General features: G+C 40.7%; 1 protein-coding gene across 2 annotated transcripts in view; it reads right to left on the reverse strand.

Moving 5' to 3' along the window:
* Positions 1-26,231, reverse strand: part of FRMD3 (FERM domain containing 3) — a 299,052-nt gene that overhangs the window by 108,966 nt on the left and 163,855 nt on the right. For both annotated transcript variants that reach the window (XM_017872367.1, XM_017872366.1), the window contains exon 3: positions 13,561-13,603. In XM_017872367.1, the coding sequence (XP_017727856.1) occupies positions 13,561-13,603 (43 nt within the window). The remainder of the gene's footprint in view (positions 1-13,560; positions 13,604-26,231) is intronic.

Below are 26,231 nucleotides of genomic sequence, written 5' to 3' on the forward strand. Positions count from 1 at the left end.
AAAAAAAAAAGAATTAGAAATCTATGGCTTGTCAAATATGTACACCATTTAGAACTGCATGCTACAAAATTAAGGCTTTTGTCATCACTATTGTTACTGTCCTCTCCTTCCATATTGGGAAACAAAGAATGAGCACATCATGGAAACTATTTTTATGCTCAAATTGCATTAACTTTCCAGAAGAAGGATCAAATATAAAAATTTTGATGAAACGATTGAACTTGGGAGAATAACAGATACCTGGCCCAACCTAATGAGCTGTCTCTCGAATAAGGTAAAGAAGTGTCCAAAGCTGGAGACCCTCCATGGCTGAAACAAAAATCATAGCTGCTTTTCCTGGCAAGAAACTCTGGGGAGAAGAAAACTGGGAAGAACAAAGGCATCCAAAACTAAACCATAGTACTTGGGGACTTTGTATTTTTTTATTTATGTAATGAGCTGTGTTCAGTTGTATGCTTTGCTTTTTTTTTTTGTAAAGAAAATGGCATTTGAACGTTCACCTCTGCTCTAAAAAGAGCATCTTAATCCTACTCAGAAAGCATTTATTATGAATCCATAACATGCATAATCTTTTATACAAAGCCATGGAGCAGGTGAAGAAATTTTCCAAACCCAATGCTGGAGATTATGATTAGACAAGTATGGGTAGACAAATGAGGATGATGGGATAAGCTGCCCCTCATTCTGGAGGCAGGGTTTCAGCCACAACAGGGATTGGAAGAAATGAATTGTGCAAAGCTTTACTGTCAAAAGCATGTGACCAAGGTCAGCAAAAAAGAACAACGTACACAAAGGGGGCTGGAGGTAGTAAGCTAAAGAAAGAGGTTAAAGGAAAATGATGAGGAGTACAGGAGGTCTAAAAAACCCATATCCACCTAGAACCTCGGAATGGAACCCTATTTGGAAATAGAGTCTTTGTAAATGTAATTGATTAATTAATTACAATGAAGTCATACTAGGTTAGGGTGGTCACTAAATCCATTGACTGATATCTTTATAAGAGAAAGGAGAGTGAGACTTTGACACAGGGCACAGAGAAACATAAGGAGACCCCATGTGAAGATGGAGGCAGAGTGTGGAGTGAGGCAGCTATAAGCTAAGGAAGGCCAAGGACTGCAGGGAACCAGCAGAAGCCAGAAGAAGCAAGAAGCATTCTTCCCCAGAGCCTTTAGAGGGAGCGTGGCCCTGCTGACACCTTAGTTTCAGACTTCTGGCCTCCAGAACTGTAAGCAAATAGATTTCTATTGTTTTAAGCCACCCATTATGTAATACTTTCTTATGGATGCCCAAAGAAACTAACACACTCAGCAAGGGGAAAACTGGAAGGACAAATAGAGTTGAGAGTCAAGCATCCAAGCTGGCCTCATGAGTATTGAGACCTGTGGCTTTACACCAGAGCAAAATCAACGCTCTTGGATCTCTCTCTCTCTCTCCCTCTCTCTCTCTCCCTCTCTCTCTCTCTCTCTCTCTCTCTCTCTCTCTCTCTATCTCAATTTCCTACTGACAAAATATCATTCATTAGCAAGAGAGCTCTTTGTTGGATTAGCCCCAAGGGGAATGTTGGAACGCTAAGGAATGAGACATAAACATGAAGTACCAAGACTATCACCATCCGAGTCAGGAATTCCATGCCAGCCCAGGTTTCCAGGGAGTGCCATCACAACTTCTGAGCACCATTGTCATCAGCCAGCAGCAACTTGACTCAGTACTGCTGTTATGGCTGAATTGTATGCATGTGTTATGCAGAGGCTGGGGGTCCTCCCTACCCTGATTTGCATGCAGAAGCCATTTCCAAGCACCCCTGCCCCTTCAGGGTGCTTGGCAGCAGCACAGTCTCTGGTAAATAGGGCAAGAATAGGATCTTAACTACCTTGCTGTGCTAATCAGGTCTCAGACAGGCACCAGCCAGGATTAAGTGGAGAGCTTGTTTAGAAGAGTAAGTGAGCTTTCTTTCATCTCAGTCTCTGTTTCTATAGAACATGCTTAATGCATATGCACCCTACTTCCTTCTTCCTGCCTTCCTTTCTTCCTTTTTCCTTCCTTCCTTCCCTCCTTCCTTCCTTCCCTCCCTCCTTCCTTCTTTACTTCCTCCCTTTCTTCCCTCCCTCCTTCCTTCTTTACTTCCTTCCCTCCTTCCTCCCTTCCTTCCTTGTTTTGCATAAAGATTTCTCTCCTTTTGTTTATTTTATTTTCATTACCAAATCATATCAGAATATATTCTCATGGTAAAAGATATGAGTGTAACATAACTATATATAATAAAATGTGAAAGCCTCATGTCCCTATATTCCACTCTGTTCCCCAGAGGTAACCACAGTTAAGTATACATCTTTCCAGTCCTTCCATGCACTATATAGTCACACAAAATAATTCTACTTTTATATAAAAGTATCATTCTTCATGTGGCATTTTAATCTGATTTGTAAACTCAACAATATATCTAATAACCCTTTCCATGTCAATAATACATGTCTGCCTGTTTTTTTAAATGACTATGTATACACACATAATTTATCCTTGCAAAAATTACTGGCATTTTTATTGCTTTCTCCATGTTACAAGTAATGCTGTAATAAACATCCTTGCATAATATACACCTGTGAGTGAATAAATTTTGCTATAGATAGATTTGTAGAAATTGATTTGCTGGACCAAGAGACATAGGCATTTTTAATCTTGAAAGATACAACCAGATTACCCTCCAAAGTGGCTTTATCAGTTTATACACTCTCACCAGAAGTGTTACCCTCATCCTCATCAACTGGATATTATCAATAATTACAATTTTCTCAGTATAGGAAATAAAAATATCTTATTCTAATTTGCATTTCCTTCATAGCTAATGATATTGAGCATCTGTTTGTGAGCTTCTTGGTCATTTATTTTTATTCCTTGTCTGAGTCTTTTGCATATTTTTATATTGAGTGGTTCATCTGTTGGTTTGTAGCATCATACATAATACATTCTGCATATTTCTACTCATTATATGTTTGGCAAATGTTCTTCCTGTTATATTCCCTGTGCTTTAATTTGCTTTACAGTCATTCATTCAACAAACATTTACTAAGATTACGCCTGTAATCCCAGCACTTTGGGAGACTGAGGCGGGGGCGTCACGAGGTCAAGAGATCAAGACCATCCTGGCCAACATGGTGAAAATCCATCTCTACTAAAAATACAAAAAATAGCTGGGCGTGGTGACGTACACCTGTAGTCCCAGCTACTCAGGAAGCTGAGGCAGGAGAATTGCTTGAACCGGGAGGCAGAGGTTGCAGTGAGCCGAGATCATACCACTGCACTCCAGCCTGGGCGACAGAGCGAGAAAAAAAAAAAAAATTCTACTCTGCAAATAAACAAAGTATTCTAGTTCAAAAGTTTAGCTTTTGCACAAATTTGTCAGGATTTTGCTTCATTGTTTCTGGGTTTCATATTTTCCTCAGGAAGCCCTGGGCTACACCATGATTATAAAACATATTCTTACATTTTTACCTAAAACTTTTATAGATTGGTAAACATATTTGGCTTTTGAGTACATCTAGAATTAATCCTGTGAATTGTGTGAGCAATGTCCTTTTTCCCAACCCCAAACAGGTGGAAAGACAATTCAAAAATCATGCCTTAAAAGAATGCCTTGAATAAAAATTTATCTGCCCCTAGTATGAAATATAATCTTTACCATAACCCATATTCCATAAATAATGGATTGGTGTGGGGACTGGGAACTGCTTTTTTTCTGTTCCACTGATTATTTCCCATTTCTGGCTCTGTATCTTAATTACTATATGTGTCTCTTACTATGTCTCCTTAAATTGCTATAGCTCACATGCCTTGGTTTACTATCCAACAGAATAAGGACCCACCAGTGGTCTTTTTATGTATTTATAGGATAGCACTGAGCATGTTGCCTTTGCAAATGAGTCTTAAGAACATTGTTAAATGCCATGAAGAATCTCACTGAATTTTTAATTTGAGAACCATTGAATGTACATATTAATTTATGAAGAACTGACTTTATTAAGAATATTAACCAAAATATGAGATGTCTTCATTTTTTGAGCCTTTTATCTACTCTACAACAATGCTACAATAGGATTTCACAGTTTTAGTCATGCCAATCTGGCACGAATCTGTTAACATTTATTTATAAGACCTTTATTTTTACTTGTTACTGTTATTGTAAATAATAGCACTTTTCCCCATTACATGTGAAAACAGTTAGCACTTGTGCATAAGACAGCTATTGTTTTAGGATATTAATCTCATATCCAAAGAGAAAAGGCATTTGTTGTGGGTAGGGCATGGCTAGGGAAGGCAAGTGGAGAGCCTGGAGAGAGTTAGAGAGGACAAAACCAAGTTTAGGACACCATTTGGATCTCTGAGAAGGATCCAGCATCCCTCAATACTACCAGCTTGGCTGAACAGAGTGAGATGTAAGGGGCAAGATAAAAGGGACCCCAGGGTCGTTGTGGGAAACTCTTCTGTGCGGAACTCTAAAAATTTTACTGAAATTTTTGTACTGAAGAAATGGTGGCATGGTGTGTTTAGGCAGAGAGGAAGCCTAAGATAGCGTACACAAGTTTCTCTGAGGCTGAGTAGTTCCTGCCTGTCCAAGAGGTGAATACAGATGTGTGGAGTGCCAATGAGAAAGACACTTGGAGTGCAGGCCACAAGAGGACAGCGTCTAGAGACTTGCACCCCGAGGCCATGGCAGGAACCACTGACCTCAGCAGCACACACCAACCCCACTCAAAAGTCAGGTGGGACTGGTTTCATCCAGAGAAGATGCAGTGGGGAAAGATGCCAACAACCTGAGATACACCGAGGAAGACTTGGGGAATGTACATGAGAGACAGGTCACCCTCACTACCGAGACAGTACATAAGTTTCTCTCGCCTCATGATGCCATTCTGGGGTGGAGAGAAAGGAAAAAGCTCTTCATATGGAAGAAAAAAAAGCCAGTATGGAGTATGGGTTTTCAAGCAATTACATTTAAATTATGTATTGACTGAGCAATTTTCTGAAAGTTATCAAATTTTACACTAGCAGATCCTAGGCCAGGCTCTGTGGCTCTCGCCTGTAATCCCAGCACTTTGGGAGGCTGAGGCAGGCGGATCACCTGAGTTCAGGAGTTCAAGACTAGTCTGGCCAACATGATGAAACTCCATCTCTACTAAAAATACAAAAAAATTATCCAGGCATCGTGGCAGGTGCCTGTAATCCCAGCTACTTGGGAGGCTGAGGCAGGAGAATTGCTTGAACCCAGGAGGAGGTTGCAGTGAGCTGAGATTGTGCCATTGTACTCCACCATGGGCGACAACAGCTAATCTCTGTCTCAAAAAAACGAAAACAAAAAGTAAACTGGCAAATCCTGAGTTACCCTAAAGTGACAAGATTAAATGCTTTGCCCTCAAAGAAAGAAGAAAATCACAAGCAAGTTGAATTCAGTCACAGGAAAACAATATTGCATTTCTGCACGAGTCGTAGTGTGTAACTGTAAAATTTTTTTCATGCTAATATAATTGAACAGCTACAAAAATCCTGTAGAACGTACATTATCTGTCCTCTTGATGTGTGCCACTTCATGTATACACATTGGGCCACATTCCACAGTTACGTAGTCAAGGCTAAAAACTCTAAGTTATAGCAGGGTGTAGTGGCATATGCCTATAATCCCAGCTACTCAGGAGGCTGAGGCACAAGAATCGCTTGAACTCAGGAGGCGGAGGTTGCAGTGAGCCAAGATCATGCCACTGCACTCCAGCCCGTGTGACAGAGTGAAACTCTGTCTCAAAAAAAAAAAAAAAATTCTTAGTGAGAAGTCACTGTGATGTTGCATAGCAACATCCCTTCATGAAAAGCAAGGACTCTGCAAAACCAAACATTCAAAAATATGCAATTCAGTTAACACTTTGTTTGAAGGCAAACTGTTATCTGAATACTCTTAAAGAAACAAAAAATGGATCAACATCTCAGTCCACATTTGTACCTATGGACATGGCAATGGCATAGAAAAATGAGAAGGGTATTCCCTCAGCACTGCCCAATCATGAAGCCCACCTGCATTTTTACCTAATAGAAAAGCAGTAATTAAAAGTTTAATTTAAGGTTCTAATTCCAGGTAGAATGGGTTAATTGCACCCCACTCCATCTCTTTCACTGAATGCAGCTATAAAACATGGCAGAATACATGCAGCAAGTATTCAAGGGCTCCGAAAAGTAAATAGTAGCAAGCAGATTGGAAAGGAAGATGAGAAGGCAAAGGACCCTGCTAAACTAGTGGTAAATTCACCAGGATTTTCCCTCCAGTATCCTCTGGACAGAAGCCAGGAGACACCTGAAAGTGGGCATCAGCTCCTCAAAAGAATACTCCAGAAGATGCTCCTAATTTTGTCTTGAGGAATAGAAAAGGAAGTGCTGGCTGTGACAGTAGGAACAGCAAATGTGCTGGAGATTTCTTTTCTGGAAAATCTTAAGTCTAATTTCTTTAATAGTTATAAGACTGCTCAAGTTATATATTTTATTTTGGGTGAGTTTTGCTAAATCATGGCTTTTGAGGAAGAGCTCTATTTCATCTAAGCGATCAAATTTCTGTGCCTAGAGTTGTTCTGTGGGATCTGTAGTAATGTCCCTTCTTTTGTTCCTGATATTGGTAATTTGTGTCTTCTCCCTCTTTTTTTTATCTCCTCCATTTTGCTAAAAATTCATCAGTTTTCTTGATATTTTCAAAGACTAGCTTCTACTTTTGTTGTGTTCTTCTATTATATATTGATAAACACAGCAACTTGGATGAATCTCAGAGCTATTATCCTGAGTAAAAGTTGATCTCAAAAATCACATCCTGTATGATTCCATTTACATTATGTATTCAAAAAAGAAAACTATACTGGCATGAAACAGACCAGTAGTTGTGAGTGGTTGGAAGGCAGTGATGTCACCACAAAGGCATAGCACAGGCAGGTTTTTGGGGTGATGAAAACAAGGACGCTGTTGGGCATCCTGTCTATGTTGGTGGTCGCGAAAATCTATATGAGTAAAGGCTCACAGAACTGCACACAAAAATAAAGAAATAAAGTCAATTTTACCATATGTTAATTAATTTTTTACTTTATTTATTATTATTATTATTTTTGAGACAAAGTCTCGCTATGTCACCCAGGCTGGAGTGCAGTGGCACAATCTCAGCTCACTGCAAGCTCCGCCTTCCATGTTCACGCTATTCTCCTGCCTCAGCCTCCCGAGTAGCTGGGGCTGCAGGCTACGTTAATTTAAAAATTAAAATATTAGCATCTCTTCTAAGTTCAGAGGAGAAATAAGTCTTCGATTTAAGAAACATCTTAATGTAAAAATGTATACCAAATTAAGTAACTGTGTAATTAATTAGCTTTTCAATTAAACAGACATTTCTCTTCCTTCATAAACTTGAAAAATAAATTTATCCCTATTTTCAACAAGTTTTGGGGAAACAAGCATTCTCAGGTAATATTTGTGGGAGACAGATTGTGTCAATTGTGTCATTCAATTTTTTGTAACATTTTGTGTCATTAGATTTAAATGGCTACAAGCTCCTTGACTAGATATTTATCACCAAGGAAATTTGAAATGTATGTATCTTTAGATCTACTTATTCTATTTCTAGGATTTTTTTTTTTTTTTTTTTTTTTTTTGAGACAGTGTTCGCACTTGTTGCCCAGGCTGGAGTGCAGTGGCGCAGTCTCAGCTCACTGCAACCTCCGACTCCCTGGTTCAAGCGATTCTCCTGCCTCTGCCTCCCAAATAGCTGGGATTATAGGCACGTGCCACCATGCCCAGCTAAGTTTTGTATTATTAGTAGAGACAGGGTTTCACCATGTTGGCCAGGATGGTCTCGATCTCCTGACCTCGTGATCCACCCGCCTTGGCCTCCCAAAGTGCTGGGATTACAGGCATGAGCCACCACACCTGGCCCATTTCTAGGAATTTTTAGCACAGATGTACTTTCACAAGATGCAATATTGTATACAGCATGTTTATTGCAGTATAATTTACAATAGCAAAATACCAGAAACCACCAAAACCACCTTGATCTCCATTAATAAATACATTATAGGCCAGGCGCAGTGGCTCACACTTGTAATCTCAGTGCTTTGGGAGGCCAAAGTGGGTGGATCACCTGAGATCAGGAGTTCAAGGCCAGCCTGGCCAATATGGCGAAACCCTGTCTCTACTAAAAGTACAAAAATTAGCTGGGTGTGGTGGCACGTGCCTGTAATCCCAGCTACTCAGAGAGACTGAGGCAGGAGAACAGCGTTAACCAGGGAGGCAGAGGTTGCAGTGAGCCAAGATCATGCAACTGTACTCCAGCCTGGGCTACAGAATGAGACTCTGTCTCTAAACAAATAATAATATACATGCATACAATTAAATCAGAAAACCATTTTTTAAATGAGGCCAATCATCAATTACTGATATTTTTAAATTTCTAAAATTAATCAAGAAAAAATAACAAGATGAAGAACAATATACAGAGATTGATCTCATTGCTGTTTATCAAAGGACATATACGTTGGGGGATTGTATACATTCATAGACATTCTTGGAAGGATATATGAAATATTGTTTGCAATTGTTATTTCTTTGGGGTGAGCTTGATATAGGGGGAGGAGCAAGGAAATAGTTTTTGTCTTCATTTTAAATCTTTCTAAACTGTGAAAAAACACAAACATGATTTTTTTAACTGGTAAAAAATAATAACGCCTTTGTCAAGGGTTTGTTAATCAGGATAGCTGACCTTCAGCCAACCCTGAGAAACATCATTCCTGTGAACATCCATAGTCAGAAGGATCTTAATAGGGTCAGAGAGAAGGACCTGAAGGTCCATCATCCTCTGTGAGTGAGAAACAGTTCCCCCAAGGAATTCTGCAGCCCTTGCCTACTGAAAGGTGAGACGAGCATAAAAGGATGAAGCCACTGGGGCTCTGTGACCAGACTCTTTGGATAAATTCATGGACGAGTCCCCAGGGCTGGACTTGGTTTCTCTGGATTAACAATATAAAAAGCCTTAGTTTAAAAATTTTCTAATTTACAGTAAAGTTAATATTTCTAGGGCATATGTACAAGAACACAGAAATTCTTCATACTGAAAGACATCATCAACAACAACAATCAAACTAGGTTTGTGATCTTGAGAAAATTCCATAATTTTTTGTTCGGTAATGTCTTTAGCAATACAACAGGGATTGGGTGGTGGGTGAGACCCTTGCAGTCCTAGAATCAGTGAGTTACCCTGTCTGGTTCAGATACTGAATTTTACACAATTCTATTTTCCAGATTCAGATTTCATTTGTCATTAGATTAAAACTGACCAGTAGTCAAATGCCAATCTTTACACCATTCTAATAAAACTTTATGTGTTTTAGGGTGGGTGCAGTGGCTCATGCCTGTAATCCCAACATTTTGGGAGGCAGAGGGGGGCAGATCACCTAAGACCAGAAGTTCGAGACCAGCCTGGTGAACATGGTGAAATCCAGTCTCTACTAAAAACACAAAAATTAGCTATGCACAGCAGTGCGCACCCATAGTCCCAGCTATTCGGGAGGCTGAGGCCCAAGAATTGCTTGAACCTGGGAGGCGAGATTGCAGTGAGCCAAGATTGTACCACTGCACTAAAGCCTGGGTGACAGAATGAGACCCTGTCTTTAAAAAAAAATTATGCATTTTAGTTGGTTGTTCAGATTTGCTGTATTATAGAGACAATGCTCTTAAACACTAAATTTCTCACAAGTTTTAAACTTCTCACAAAGTTTAATTTTTGCTTCTATTAAGTATTGAAATGCCTTCAAAGATAAATTTCTATTTCAAAACTGGGTATGGNCATGAGCCACCACACCTGGCCCATTTCTAGGAATTTTAGCACAGATGTACTTTCACAAGATGCAATATTGTATACAGCATGTTTATTGCAGTATAATTTACAATAGCAAAATACCAGAAACCACCAAAACCACCTTGATCTCCATTAATAAATACATTATAGGCCAGGCGCAGTGGCTCACACTTGTAATCTCAGTGCTTTGGGAGGCCAAAGTGGGTGGATCACCTGAGATCAGGAGTTCAAGGCCAGCCTGGCCAATATGGCGAAACCCTGTCTCTACTAAAAGTACAAAATTAGCTGGGTGTGGTGGCACGTGCCTGTAATCCCAGCTACTCAGAGAGACTGAGGCAGGAGAACAGCGTTAACCAGGGAGGCAGAGGTTGCAGTGAGCCAAGATCATGCAACTGTACTCCAGCCTGGGCTACAGAATGAGACTCTGTCTCTAAACAAATAATAATATACATGCATACAATTAAATCAGAAAACCATTTTTTAAATGAGGCCAATCATCAATTACTGATATTTTAAATTTCTAAAATTAATCAAGAAAAAATAACAAGATGAAGAACAATATACAGAGATTGATCTCATTGCTGTTTATCAAAGGACATATACGTTGGGGATTGTATACATTCATAGACATTCTTGGAAGGATATATGAAATATTGTTTGCAATTGTTATTTCTTTGGGGTGAGCTTGATATAGGGGAGGAGCAAGGAAATAGTTTTGTCTTCATTTTAAATCTTTCTAAACTGTGAAAAAACACAAACATGATTTTTTTAACTGGTAAAAAATAATAACGCCTTTGTCAAGGGTTTGTTAATCAGGATAGCTGACCTTCAGCCAACCCTGAGAAACATCATTCCTGTGAACATCCATAGTCAGAAGGATCTTAATAGGGTCAGAGAGAAGGACCTGAAGGTCCATCATCCTCTGTGAGTGAGAAACAGTTCCCCAAGGAATTCTGCAGCCCTTGCCTACTGAAAGGTGAGACGAGCATAAAAGGATGAAGCCACTGGGGCTCTGTGACCAGACTCTTTGGATAAATTCATGGACGAGTCCCCAGGGCTGGACTTGGTTTCTCTGGATTAACAATATAAAAGCCTTAGTTTAAAATTTTCTAATTTACAGTAAAGTTAATATTTCTAGGGCATATGTACAAGAACACAGAAATTCTTCATACTGAAAGACATCATCAACAACAACAATCAAACTAGGTTTGTGATCTTGAGAAAATTCCATAATTTTTTGTTCGGTAATGTCTTTAGCAATACAACAGGGATTGGGTGGTGGGTGAGACCCTTGCAGTCCTAGAATCAGTGAGTTACCCTGTCTGGTTCAGATACTGAATTTTACACAATTCTATTTTCCAGATTCAGATTTCATTTGTCATTAGATTAAAACTGACCAGTAGTCAAATGCCAATCTTTACACCATTCTAATAAAACTTTATGTGTTTTAGGGTGGGTGCAGTGGCTCATGCCTGTAATCCCAACATTTTGGGAGGCAGAGGGGGGCAGATCACCTAAGACCAGAAGTTCGAGACCAGCCTGGTGAACATGGTGAAATCCAGTCTCTACTAAAACACAAAATTAGCTATGCACAGCAGTGCGCACCCATAGTCCCAGCTATTCGGGAGGCTGAGGCCCAAGAATTGCTTGAACCTGGGAGGCGAGATTGCAGTGAGCCAAGATTGTACCACTGCACTAAAGCCTGGGTGACAGAATGAGACCCTGTCTTTAAAAAAAAATTATGCATTTTAGTTGGTTGTTCAGATTTGCTGTATTATAGAGACAATGCTCTTAAACACTAAATTTCTCACAAGTTTTAAACTTCTCACAAAGTTTAATTTTGCTTCTATTAAGTATTGAAATGCCTTCAAAGATAAATTTCTATTTCAAAACTGGGTATGGCTTAAGGACAAAAGGAAAATATTGCATGGCATTTATTTAATAAGAACCAAAGTCAAAGAACCATTTAGTATACTGGAAAATAGTCTAAATATTTTCAAATATATAAACAAAAATGTCAACGTTCTGTAGTTAAGGAACAAAAGCCAGGAATCAGCAATTTTTTTCTCAGGCATTTTAGCTCATTCTCATTATCCTGCATATCATACTATATGCAGTCTCCTAGGTACTACCTTTTTTTTTTTTTTTTTTTTTTTTTTGAGATGAAGTCTCGCTCTGTCACCCAGGCTGGAATGATGCAGTGGCATGGTCTCTGCTCACTGCAACTGCCACATCCTGGGTTCAAGTGATTCTCCTGCCTCAGCCTCCCAAGTAGCTGGGACTACAGGCACGTGCCACCACACCCAGCTAATTTTTGTATTTTTAGTAAAGATGGGGTTTCACCATGTTGACCAGGATGGTCTCAATCTCTTGACCTTGTGATCCACCCACCTCAGCCTCCCAAAGTGCTGGGATTACAGGCGTGAGCCACCGTGCCCAGCCTTTCCTACTACTTCTATTTGGATGTACATCCTAACTCTGTTTCGGTCTTGCCCCAATTCTGCTCCAGCCCCACCCCAACTCTGTTCCAGACTTGCCAGAGCAGCCTGGCCTCCCTGGAATTTCCACACCCACTGCTGCACTTGTGTAATCTGAACCATCCTTCCTCACTAGCCAGAGTTTGCCCTTGAAGGATGGAAGAGGGAGGGGAAGGAAAAGAAAAGGACCAAGGGAAGGAGGAATGGGAAGGGAGGAAGAGAAGGAGAGAGGGACAGGGAGGCAGGGAAAAAGAAGAAAGTTAAAGAAGAGATACGCTGGCTGCTAGTTTGTAGTCCACGTTCAGTTTCTTCCTTCTTTCACCTGAAAACCCTGCCCAGAATAATTTCTTCTTATTCAAAAAAGGAAGGAATCCCTTGAATGATGACAAGTGACATAATATGCATTCACCTAACCTCTGATGAGAAACTGATTTATCACCTGCATTTCAGAGCCCTGAGAAAGTGGATGTGGAGGGATAAGTGGATTTGGGGGCAGGCAGTAAGTTTCTGAGGTGCATTTCAGAAGTTCTCCTCCAAACTGTAAATAAAAGCAGATTGGCTACAGTCTGGCATGAGTGGCCAGAACAAAACATCATATCACCCAGGATTACCAATGAATACCCTCCTCATACGGTCCCAGGTGGACAACCAGGGGGTGCTTAGAGCTCACTGGCAAAAAAGAAAAAAGAAAAAGAGGGGTTTCAGAGTGCGAGATTGTTAAAACAATTGCCACAAAAAAAAAAGCGTTTTTCATTTAGGGAGTTCAGGATGCCGAAAAGAATGATAACAGTCTTCAGTCATTGGTAAAATTTTAGTTTCCAAACACATCTGCTTCTCCCATCTTCCATAATACTGCACCCCCTCCCACACTTAACAACTGACTAGCAACCCTCATAATGAAAAGGAACCAGGTACCTGGTGATTGTATTTAAGAGGTATTTAACCATCCAATTCCAAAGTCCCTGTTCAAATATCAAATATGAGGGCAAGATGGTGGGGGGGTGGGGGGGAAATGCCCGGGAGACTGTAGGATGCTGGTGCAGGCGAGGGTCATAGAAAAGAGGGGAGAAAATACAGAGCTCTCCTGGGGAGAGAGAAGCCCCCACTCCCGGCAACACCTCTTCAACTCTGTTTTTCCCCTGGCAGGAGGAAGTTTGTCAGGGAAGAATATCTGTCTTTGGACACATTGTAGCAAAAGTGACATCACAGATTGATACTTACATTTCATTTGCTTGAAGATGGACTTGTTAGGTTCAAGCCAGTGCTAGAGAGGAAAAAAAAAAAAAAAAAAAGCAGAGATCAGGGGTCAAATTGCTGGACCATACAATGCATACCTAATAACTAAAAGGAATTCCAAAGTACAGCCTCAGTTTCCATAGACACTCGTCAGCATTCCACACTCTGAAGACGGACATAAACAACCTGGCAATAATCATAGCACAGACAAGGATATAAATTACAGACTTAACATTTTCCAAGTAATAGCTGAGTCAGACAGTTGCTAGAGAGAAGGACAAGAGAGAGAATATGCACTCAAATGGGATGTTCTAGTACCCCTAATGACTCCTAGGTGATTCTTTGAGCTCCATGGTTCTGTGAAAGTCGCAGATGGCTAAAGACATTTAGCATTTGACATCCACGACCTGAAAGAATCACAGTCCAAGGCAGCATCAGGATCCAGTCCTGCTTCCGGGACAAATTCCCTTAAGAGGAATATTGGGTCAAGCTGGCATTAGCCCTATCACATGCAGAGGCAATTCTTCCTTTGCAGTAGGAAGGAGTAAATGATCTTAAATATCTCGTTTCCAGAGGCCTGAGGTCATCAAGAAGAAAAATCAGTTCTATCACAAAATAAAGAAGCCCAAAGACATGGGGCACTCAGAACCGTGTTACTGTCAGGCATTTGAAGAAGGCACCATGCTGGTCCCGGTGGCTGGCCCTCTCTGCAGCACCTACAAAGATCACTTCGACATGCTGAGAGCTGGGCAACTTTTGAGATCACTAACCATGAGATCCCTGAAGCTGCTCAAGGAATGTCACTTAGAGTCACTTTATACACCTGTAGTTTAGAGATGATACGGGAGGTGTCCTGGGGTATCCATCCTGAGGTCAGGGAGCTCTCCTTCTGGAGGCACCCCGCCTGCTTGATGCTGGAGAGGAGATCAGAAGAGCAAACTTACCGTCCATTGAGCTCTTGCACCTCACTCTATCTCCTTTGTGTTATCCAGTAAGCCTCAGGTCCTGTGCTATCCATATTCTTTGATGTAAATGCATAACCATAATAAGAGTTAGTATTTGTTGAGTGCTTACTAAATGCCAAGTGCCATTCAAACATTTCCATTTGCTATCTTATGTAGTCCTCCCTACCACTCCACTTATAAATAAGAAGACTGGGGCTCAGAATGTTAAACAGCTTGCCTAAGGTCACTCTGCTGATAAACAGTGATTAGAAACCACTGAGGGCGTCAGATCTCTGCAGTCTTCAAAAACAATAATGGGAGTCTATAAGTGTTTCAACGTTATGGAAAGTCTAAACAAAAAAAAAAAAACAAGATGTATTTACCCCTGACCACGTTGCACAGACAAACTGAAAAAACAAATCTTTTTGCTTCTGGCTAAAATTATATCAACTCATTTGGGGATTCTCGTTATCGCCTTCTAATTAGAAGTTATATAGTTATAACTGAACAGTGGAAGACTCATTGATTATACCACTTACTAGCTATAAACCTTGTACAAGATACTTAATCTCTCTGTGTCTCGGTTTCCTCAACTATAAAATGGGAACAGTAATCACACCCACCTCTTAGGGCTGTTGTGAGGATTTAAAAGTTAACAAATGTAATATACACAGTGCATGAAATGTGAAAATACTAAATAAAATGATTGTTGTTGGCCGATGCAGTTCTTATTACTTAATAGGTACAGTTTCATTGTTAGACCACATCTTTCAATATATGTGCTTCATGGAGAAGAATAATAAAAGAGGCCCCTGGTGGTTAAATTACTTTTCTAGAAATAAATGAATAGTATCATTTAGAACTAAGGTAAGAAAACAAATAGCAGCAAGAGATCAATACTTACTGCAATTGTTTTGCAGAACAGAATCACCAGTTATTTTGCTAATAAAGTCTGAAATATAAATATGTTTTCCAAATTCTCCTTGTTTGGCACTCTTCGAACTCCTCGGCTCTTTCTTGCCTAACTTCAATGTGCTTCTCCAACTTGTCTGACTCCAGGGTGCCAAGTCAGTTTCATTTTGTGTGCCCACACCAGGGCTGTGAGGAGGATTCCAAAACCAGGTACAGGCTCTGAGAGAATGAGTGCCATAGTGGACTGGCTATGTCTACCACGCCACTATAGATTGGCAGTGTCTGCCATGGAGGGGACAGGGAACATGTAAGGCATGCCTGCAAGGTATTTGCCATCTGTGTCCTAAATAAATTATTTACTCTAAATAAACTGGCCTCCTTGTTGTCCTAAGAAATACACTTCGCAGTTTCAGATCAGTTTCTATCACCCTTTTCCTCTTAGCCTATTCACACCCTACATTTGCCTTTCAGACCTAGTGTATCTCAGTTACCCATTTCTACAAGGTGATCTCTACACACTTTTCCAGAACAGCTATTCCTTCCCAAAGGGAGAGTCATGAGGTATAGAGTCCTAGGAAAAATAAGCCAGCAATAACGTTTCAAGGAATTATAGGAAATCATTTCTTCAAAGAGGGCCAAGTTCAATTTGTTAGTATTCATTAAATCACTAGAACAGAAACAGAAAACCAAATACCAATACCACACGTTCCCACTTATAAATGGGAGCTAAATTATGAGAATACACGGACACATAGAGGGGAACAACACACACTGGGGCCTATCAGAGGGCGAAGGGTGGGATGAGGGAGAGGATCAGGCAAAATAACTAATGGAAACTTGACTTAATACCTGTGTGATCAAATAATCTATACAACAAACCCCTAAGACACAAGTTTACCTATATAACAAACCTGCACATGTACCCCTAACTTAAAAGTTAAAAAAGACCAGGCACAGTGGCTTGCTCTCACCTGTAATCCCAACATTTTGGGAGGTCAAGGTGGGTGGATCACCTGAGATCAGGAGTTTGAGACCAGCCTGGCCAACATGGTGAAACCCTATCTCTACTAAAAATATAAAAATTAGCCTGGCATGGTGGCAGGTGCCTGTAATCCCAGCTATTCAGGAGGCTGAGACAGGAGAATCCCTTGAACCCAGGAGGTGAAGGTTGCAGTGAGCCAAGATGGCGCCATTGCACCCCAGCCTCGGTCACAAGAGCAAGACTCCGTTTCAAAAAAAAAATAAAACAAACAAACAAAAACCTGACAGGCCCATGGCCCAGCAATTTCTTTATTCTCCAACTCACCCATGCAAACAAAGAGGTACCCAACAAGAATCTTCACTGCAATATTATATAAAATTACAAAATATTAGAAATAACATTAATGGTCCTCATCAGGAAAATGGGTAAATAGACTGTGGTCTCTTCATATTCTGGATGATTCTGCAGCAGTGTTTTCTATGAGGGAGATCTTTATGTGTAGCATGGACAGATCTCCTAGGCATACTGTGGGATACAAAAGTGAACTGAAAATGTATCATTATACCTGCAATCAGTTCTCACATTGTGCACTAAATCACCCCAGAGAAACACAGCCATAGTAGACATCAGTCAGCGCCATGTGAATTATGAACTCGAAGGAGTACACAGTTCCGACATTAGATTGTGCTATATTCCTTTATTTTTTTTTTTTTTTCTGGCAGGGCTTTCTATGTTGCCCAGGCTGGTCTCAAATGCCTGGGCTCAAGCAATCCTCCCACCTTGGTCTCCCAAAGTGCTAGGATCACGGACATGAGCCAACACACCTGGCTGTGCTATATTCCTTTTGATGTCATATGTATATATGGTATCAAATATATATATTTTTTGCAAAGCTTGGTTTCTAGCAGTTGCTGTGATAATAAGCAAGTACCACACAGAAATAGGTGTGCAACAAGCAATGAGCATGGTGGTCTGTCCAATATGATCCTAGGGGTGCCCAACAGGCACCCATTATTAAGCACTTGTGGTTGTTTAAGAATGAAATGAAAATACCATTTTTCCTGCAATTTATATGTATAATGCTTTACATAACTACTAAGATTTTAGGACATAACTACTTGTTTGGATCTAACTCTTATTAGATGAAACTATCAGGTATTCTCCTGGCCTATGGAGGCCACAAAATAATCACTAAGATACTAAGACAGCCAGAAATTGAGGAAGTTTGGGAGGCTTTGAACAACTTCACCATATATTTAATATGTTTTCTTTTTAAATAAAAAGTACAAACATTACCATATATTCAGAAAATATATATGTAAGCATCTAAATACATTTGTAAAGATCTGAAATGATAGGCAGTAAAACGAGACTAATGGAAGGATAAAAGGAGTGGGGAACACACGTTTAGGAGTGTTAGCCAAAGAAAACCATGGCTTCAGTATTTTCCATGATGTTTTAACTTTAACTTTTTTACATGTACTGGTGCATGATACAGTTGGGATGTGTGTCCTCAACCAAATCTCATGTTGAACCGTAATCCCCAATGTTGGAGGTGGGGCCTGATGGCAAGTGATTGGAGCATGGGGGCAGATTTCTCATTAATGGTTTAGCACCTTCCTCTTGGTGCTGTGCTTGTGATAGTGAGTTCTTGCAAGATCTGGTCATTTAAAAGTGTGTGGCGCCTTCCCCCTCTCTCCTGCTCCTGCTCCCACTGTGTGAGATGTCTGCTTGCCTTTGGTCATCCATCATGACTGCAAGCTCCCTGATGCCTCCCCAGAAGAAGATGCTGGCGCCATGGCTCCTGTACAGCCTTCAGAACCATGAGCCAACTAAACCTGTTTTCTTATAAATTACTCAGTCTCAGGTATTTCACAGCAATGCAGGAACAGCCTAACACAGTACATTACACAAATAATTAAAAATCTATTTTTTAAAAAAAGACGGCTAATGTCTACTCAGAGGATGAAAGTAGATTTCATGTAAATTAACCTGAAGGAGTTCATACATGATAGGCAGATATCAAACCCAGCTGAGCACCCAGGGTTGACACTGTGGTCAGACCCAGGAGCCAGCAGGCCTAGATTCAAATCTGAGCCCTAACACTGACAAGCTGTGGACTTTGAGCAAGTTCCCTGGTTTCCTCCCTTACAGCATCATCAGGAAGTTTAAATGGGTTAATTCATGAAGAAGGCCTTAGAACAGAGCTTGGTGCATCATGAAGGCTCAACAGCACTGGCTGTTTCCACCCTTAGGCTCCATGAAAGAAACTTCTCACTTGGTACCATGGCAGTTTGGTACCATGGCAGTTTCAGTGAGTCTAACTGTGTCCTTCTTTTTTTTTTTTTTTGAGACAGAGTCTTGCTCTGTCACCCAGGCTGGAGTGTAGTGGCACAATCTCAGCTCACAGCAGCCTTCGGCTCACTGCAGCCTCTGCCTCCCAGGTTCAAGCAATTCTCCCACCTCAGTCTCCAGAGTATCTGGGACTACAGGCACAGGCCACCATGCCTGGCTAATTTATATATATATTTTAGTAGAGATGGGGTTTCACCATGTAGGCCAGGCTGGTCTCGAACTCCTGACCTCAAGTGATCCACCTGCCTCGGCCTCCCAAAGTGCTGGGATTAACTGTGTGAGCCACCACGCTCAGCCTAACTTTGTCCTTCTCTTCCTCCCCGACTCCCCATCTCACTCTCCCTTCTGTTCAACATGAGGAGATCAATTATCTATACAATTGCAATACCAGCTGTTAGCCCTTTGCCTCTCTCTTCATCCCCTTCCTCTCTCTCCTCTCCTTTCTCATTCTTCCAATTAGAGTTATGAGTTTGCCAGTGAAGTGTAGTCTGGACTACACCAATAACTCCTGCTATTATTGGAGGTACAGATGGATTACACTTTAGGGAAAAAATAACCACCATGATGTGGCATGCTTGGTAATTAGATTTAAGACTTAGAACATTTATTGCATTGCTATTTTCCTTTTGATTGCTACTTGGAATATATGCTGTTCTGATATTTTTAAGTCTTTCTCCTTCCTGGAAACCGAGTTTCCCTAAGACAGGCAGAAAGGAGAACCTGGTAACCAAATATCTGAATTTCTGGCTAATTTACTGTAACCGAAATCTTCTTTTCCTCAACTCTCATATAGAATAAAATTTCCAAAGGCTATAAGGAAGCTAAGACCTCATCACTGATTCTACAAAATGAACTAGGGGAGCAAGATGAACCAGTGGATGCACCCCTTAGTATGATTTGAAGGTACCAGGAAGGCATCAGCAGCAGATACTCTCAAGCCCCCCAGTAGCCTGACGCTTTTTAGGAAAGCTGCCCTCAGTTTACTGGAGTCCACCATGGGGTAGAGAATTGAAACTTCCTACCCCATCTCACCCTCCACAAACCAGGGTAGCTCTTAACTAATGACTATCAGATGTGGTAGTATAAATACCTCTGCTCCCTCACCCCTTGGATGGGACAACTCTAAGGCATGGCCTACACTGATTCCAGAACTTCCCTATGGGATTGAGCCCAAAATACCCTCTACATGACTTTGCCCAGCATTACACACTTACTTGACCTCCTTCCCCTCCCTCCTCTAATCCTCTACTGCCCTACAAGTCTTTTCCTGGAAACACTTCCTAACAAATCACTTAAACAGAAATTTTTATCTCAAGGTCTGCTTCTTCAAACCAGACCTAAAACAGCCTCCCTAACTCTCCACTAAAAGCTGTCTTCCATGGTGTTTAAAATCCTTTCCCTGGGGACTTATTCCCTTTGCCTTAAGCTTAAACCCTGGAAACTGCAAAGCCCCTGTGAAAGATTCCAGTTTTAACAGATTTGCAGAATTATTGAAATCTACCTGACCATATTTCAAGAATTTTCTTAGAACAAATTTATTTTGGTTGAGAGCAGTTTCAAGAGAAAGAAGATGAGCTACACAAAGGGGGTGAAAAGCAGAGAGATTCCTAAACCTATATTTTGGTTTCCTTATCTGTAATCTTGGTGGAGATGGTGGGAGGCTGATTCCAGAACTCCTGAGATTCCTTGTTCTAACAGTCCACAGTCTATGAACCTGAAGGATGAGGATATTGCCAATGTATGTTTCTTTCTTTGTAATTTTGCTAGGTGCAGCTGCACTTAGCCCTGAGAGATCAATTTTCTCTACCTCATCATACAAATGGTGCATATCTTTCATATATTCTCATTTTGGCTTGGTTGGGGAAAAACAAGGTGGGTGTGAGGCGGTAATTTGTGACTAAGAAGATTGATTTTTAATTTGGCCACTGCTAAGACCAAAAAAAATTGCATCTAAAAGTAAACAATATAGCACTTAGTTATCTTCAAATGTTTGGCTTCTGTTGAAATCGATTCAGTGTATGATTACAGAATAAATTACGCACTTCTCTGTTTACTTTCTCAAAGCCCTTGGTACCCTAAGCTAGAGTAATTTGTAGCCCAGAGAAATATGTTAAATAACCCAGGGGGCTTTTAAAAAGAATGAATGCACCTCCCCAGACAGGAGATTGTTTTCACCTCAATAGTAACCAGATCCAAAATTTGAGCAATTCCCATGATGACCCTAAAAAGATGGCCTGATTCTCGCATCCACCTAGACAAAAGCTCCAGAGTAACTTAGCCCCTGCATTATCATGCAGCCAATTTATGTCATTCCCAGCCCCTCTGACCTCTTCTGGAGAAAAAAGAATGCCATCTGATGAATGCAGCCTTATCAGTGTTCCAGATTATAAGGCTATAGGAAGACCTGGTTACTTAACTGCCAATAGTCATGGTTTCCATTCCAGTTTCAAGAAAATCTATGAGACAACAGCAACAATAACAACATCAACAAACCTGTAGATCACGAATGCTCAAAAATGTTTGTCCATTGGAAATCAATCTATGTAAGAAAATCCACTGGGCACGGTGGCTCATGCCTATAATCCCAGCACTTTGGGAGGCCAAGGCAGGCAGATCACCTGAGGTCAGGAGATCAAGACCGTCCTGGCTAACAGGGTGAAACCCTGTCTCTACTAAAGATACAAAAAAGTAGCTGAGTGTGGTGGCACGTGCCTGTAGTCCCAACTACTCGGGAGGCTGAGGCAGGAGAATTGCTTGAGCCCAGAGGCAGAGGTTGCAGTAAGCCTAGATTGTGCCACTGCACTCCAGCCTGGGCAACAGAGTGAGACTCCATCTCAAAAAAAAAAAAAGAAAAGAAAGAAAAGAAAAAAGAAAAGAAAGAAAGGAAGGAAGGAAGGAGGGAGGGAGGGAGGGAAGGAGAGAGAGAGAGAGAGAGAAAGAAAGAAAGAAAAAGAAAGAAAGAAAGAAAGAAAGAAAGAAAGAAAGAAAGAAAGAAAGAAAGAAAGAAAGAAAAAGAATCTTCATTGTTTCACTGTAGTGTTTTTCACTCCTTTAGCCATGATGCTTTTGTATTCTAGGGTCTCAGGGATGGGCAAAAGAGAGATAACAGCCAGAAGAAGAAACACTGTACAAATTAAGGGAGGGGCCAGGAAGTCTAAAAAAAAAGCCTATGTGTCCCTTTATCCATTAAGCAACCTCCATCCCCTTCACTAACTTCAACGCTCTCTAACAGGAGTTGGCAATTTTTATTTTTTGTAAAGTAAATATTGTAAGCTTTGTGATCTACATGGATCTCTTTCACAACTACACAGCTCTGCTATTGGAACATGAAAGCAGCTGCAGACAATATGTAAATGAACAGAATTAGCTGGGTTCCAATAAAACCTTATTTACAAAAACAGATGGAAGGCCATCCTGACCCTTGCATTCTAGTCCCTACTCCCAAGAAATATTTAATATACACTCAAAAAAAAAATGCAATCGGATGTTTAAAAAAAATGTATTACTATTTAATTTAAAGTACACTAGTAACTAAAATGCAATCACTTATGAAATGAAATTATGGGAATTTTTTCAAGCTTGTTGCAGTGGAATTTACCACCATGTAGCATTTGCTGTCGTGCCACATAAATTTAACAACATTGCCACCAAATTGTTCTAAAGTCAAAGATCAGCTGGCCTCTGGACTCATGGGCCTTTTTTAAAGTTTCCAACTTTTATTTTAAGTTCAGGGGTACATGTGTAGAATGTGCAAGATTGTTACATAGGTAATCATGTGACATGGGTCTTTTAAACATCTTTAAAGCGTGGAATAGTAAAAAGACCAGTTGCTAAATTGATAGTATGGCTAATTCATTTAAAAAACAATTCTATTGTACAAGTAATATTAGTATCCTTACTTAATAGATGAAGGAATTGAGACACAGGGAGTGTAAGGAACCTGCTCAAAATGGTACAACCAGCAGGTGGCAGAGATAGGATTTGCCCTGGTCTTCATGATGCCAAAACTTTTAGCACTTGAACAATTTCCTAAAATAGCAAAAGATAGTCATCATTTTCTGACTCAGTCCTTTGATCCTGCCTCCCTGCTTGGAACTGCAGCTCAGTCCCTCTTATTGAGTCTACACCTATCCTTGCTCCCAGAATGTCTCTCTCTGCACATTCTTTTCTTTCTGCTCTGTTTTTTGTCCATCTCCTTTGCTGGTTTGGAATCTCTTCCCAGGGCTTTGAAGTCATAAAAGACTTCATTGGCTCCAAAATCCCCATCTGTGGCTCAAGCCTCTTCTTTAGTCTTCAGACTATATTGTCATCTATACACTGAACATCTCCACCTCAACTTCTCTCACACATCCCAACTCAAAACGTTCAGAACTTATCACTTTTCCCCCAAAACCTGTTCTTTTTTCTGTGCAACTTATTTGGTCAGTGGCTGCACCTACACTTGGAGCTCTAAGTGACCATTTAAGAAGTTCAAACACCCTGCTGGAGAGGTCATCTGGAAAGGGCCTGAAATTACATCAGAGGGAGGGGACCCCTGAGCCCTACCTTCCAGCCCTCTGCATCAAGGCACCAGGCATATGGGTAAAGATGTCTTGGATCCTCCAGATCTGACTAGCCACTAGCTAACCACCACTGAGTGATCCAGTCAACACCACGTGGGACAGAAGAATCTCCCAGCAGAGCCCTGCTCAAATCCCTGAGCCACAAAATGCTGTGATATAATAAAATTATGTTGTTTTGAGGCACAAACTTTTGGGAAGGCTTGTTAAACAGCAATAGATAATGAGAACTACTAGATCCTCATCATTAACCTCCACACATAACCTCCACACAACTATTACTGAACCTTGAAGGAAATAAAATAGTCATTTTCTAACCTATGTACTGTTTTTATTTCTCCAAGTCATACATCATAGCCACATTCTAGTCTTCCCAGTTAGACTTAAAAATATCTTTAAGACTAACTTGAAACTTCCAAACCTGCTGGTCTCTAGTCAGTCCTGCTGTTCTTGCCTGCTGGAAGCCTCCAGTGAGTACTTGACTCTTCAGCCATCACACTTAAACCTGTTTCCCTGACTGATTTCTGCCCAGGGTCCCACCACCAACAGAGGAAAAACTTCTTACCTTGGATATCTTCCTGATTTTTCCTGACTCAAACAAGGATAAAATGGCATTTTCCCAGTCCCTGCCTTCTGGCTCAAATGAGATAACCAGGTCATGTGTTTGCCCCTCCCCTTCCACTATAATGTGGACATCTCCGTTTGCTAAGTGACTTCTAGATGGCAATATTTTATCAAGCATCCATTTCCCTCCTCAGGAGAGGATATCAGATGTAAACAGAGTCAATTATGAGCCAACCTTTTAGTTAAAGACCAAGTTCTGCTTTCTGCTGAATGAATCTGACAATTTTCCCAAATGCATCAGTGTTCATACCTTGAGCCACAATTGAATCACTGACAATATATCCCATTTTCAAGCTGTCATGATAGTACTGTCTTCCTTTTAACTTGAGTGCCAAAGTCCTTTCCCACAAAGTCAAGTTACTTGTACCTGTCTGCCCCAACACACACACTCAAGAAGTCTTGATCTTTAATACATTTTGAAACGTAAACAAAAGAGGACTCACTGAGCAGACAAATTTGTGATCAGTGACTTGAGGCAGCAGCACAACCCTTTGCTTTAGTCCAGGGCTGCCCTAAATCTTAGGTACCACTCTTGCTCCTAGTGACGAGCATCTGTGAAGTAATTATCCTGAGAAGCAGGAAGCAGCCCCTCAATGGCAGGAGCAGCTGGTGGGACATAATGCTGTCTGGCTTCCTGGCACCATCCCCAGAGTGAAACCTCCAATCACTGGGCCGGCTTTTATTCCCTTCCACATCCTCCCCAAGGTGCCTCTAGAAAAAGCAAATTGCTCTAACATAGACAAGGTCTTTTGATAGGCTCACTAGTTCCTTCTGGCTACCAACATAAAAGCCTCGGGGCTGTAATTATATTAGGGTTGTGAGGGTAGGGGATCAGGGCTGAACGTGACCTTGCATCCATGATTTCCAGCTCATCCTCCTATCAGAAAACCTATTAAATCCTCTAGTGTCTGGTAGACATTAAGACACAATGGCCTATCATTGGGCACTTGAGGAGTGTACCCCAAAAGTATGGATTTCCAAAGTGAATCCCGCATCTTTGGGTGTGAGTCAAAATCAGAAAAGTCAACAACACTGATGCAAACGGGTTATACAGATAATTAGCAATTCCAAAGTTAAAACCAAAAGCATTGAGTACAAACTCCCTCCAGACCATAAAGCAGCATCCTACAACCCAGTCCCAGTGTAATTCTTCCTCTGGCTGGGTTGGGAGCTGGGGCACTCAGCTCTAAGGCACGGGGTGAGGGGTGACTTCCTTAACTGAATTTGGGGAAAGAAAAAGGGTAGAAGAATATATGGGGAAAACCCAGGACAATGGACACCTCAAACCATAGCCATGGAAACTAGAGCTATGAAATCCAGCTAATTATTTCAAAACTTCATCTTTCCAAAGGGAAGTTACCCAAATACCTGAACAGAAGCGGTAAGAAGAATATACTGGAGTAAAAAAAAAAAAAATCTAAACTTAAGCCAAGTACTACCTTCTTCTAGAATTACTTCTAGACTTATTGATGCAGTTTTCTCTATCAGTAAAATGGGGAGAATACCACCCACCCTTTCCCTAATCTTAGGCAACTAAGATTATGCAAGTTCCTTAGAAGACAAACGTCATAGAAACCGAGGGCATTTTTACTGGCCAGTATTCAACCTATCCTTCCCTATATCAAATTAAAAAATAATAATGGAAATGCTGGGCCCTGGACATTAAAATAGCAAAAGATAGTCATCATTTCCTGACTCAGTGTTTCCCACTTCCAGAGCATCTGGGGCATGAGACATCTTGCCAAACATATGGTGTTCCAAATGTAATCGTGCTAAATATTTAATATTCAACAATGGTTTACTGTAAATCGAGTTGTACGCAAAACACCAGCCCCCAAGGCGAAGGTAACTTTCACTTCAGCTTCCCTAACTCACTTGATTTTCTCGTTTAATTAGCTTTCTATCCAAATAATTCATCAGTTTTACTTGCCATTAAGAAAAATACAGGAGCCGGTGGAAAAAAAAATGTTGGTCAATTAATATCTGCTTAAAATGTCCATACCAGCATGTCTCTGTTTATGTCTTTGAGTCCATTTTTCTAATTATCCAAGGCCCATTTTCTGCCTTCTCTCTCCGAAGATCTTAATAGTAGTGCCTCCTGCCTTTAAAAGATGTTCTTATAAACATTTCTAGGTTTTAGAGATACTAATCATGACTGTGTTTCCTCATGTCTCACCTGGACCTAGCCAATGCATAATAATTATAAGAATAATAATAACAACTAAGAGTGAAAATAACACACACCATATACTCAAGGTGTACCATATGCTAAGCATTGAT

This window comes from Rhinopithecus bieti, unplaced genomic scaffold, assembly GCF_001698545.2.
Source record: "Rhinopithecus bieti isolate Rb0 unplaced genomic scaffold, ASM169854v2 scaffold_5948, whole genome shotgun sequence".
Classification (NCBI taxonomy): Eukaryota; Metazoa; Chordata; class Mammalia; order Primates; family Cercopithecidae; genus Rhinopithecus; species Rhinopithecus bieti.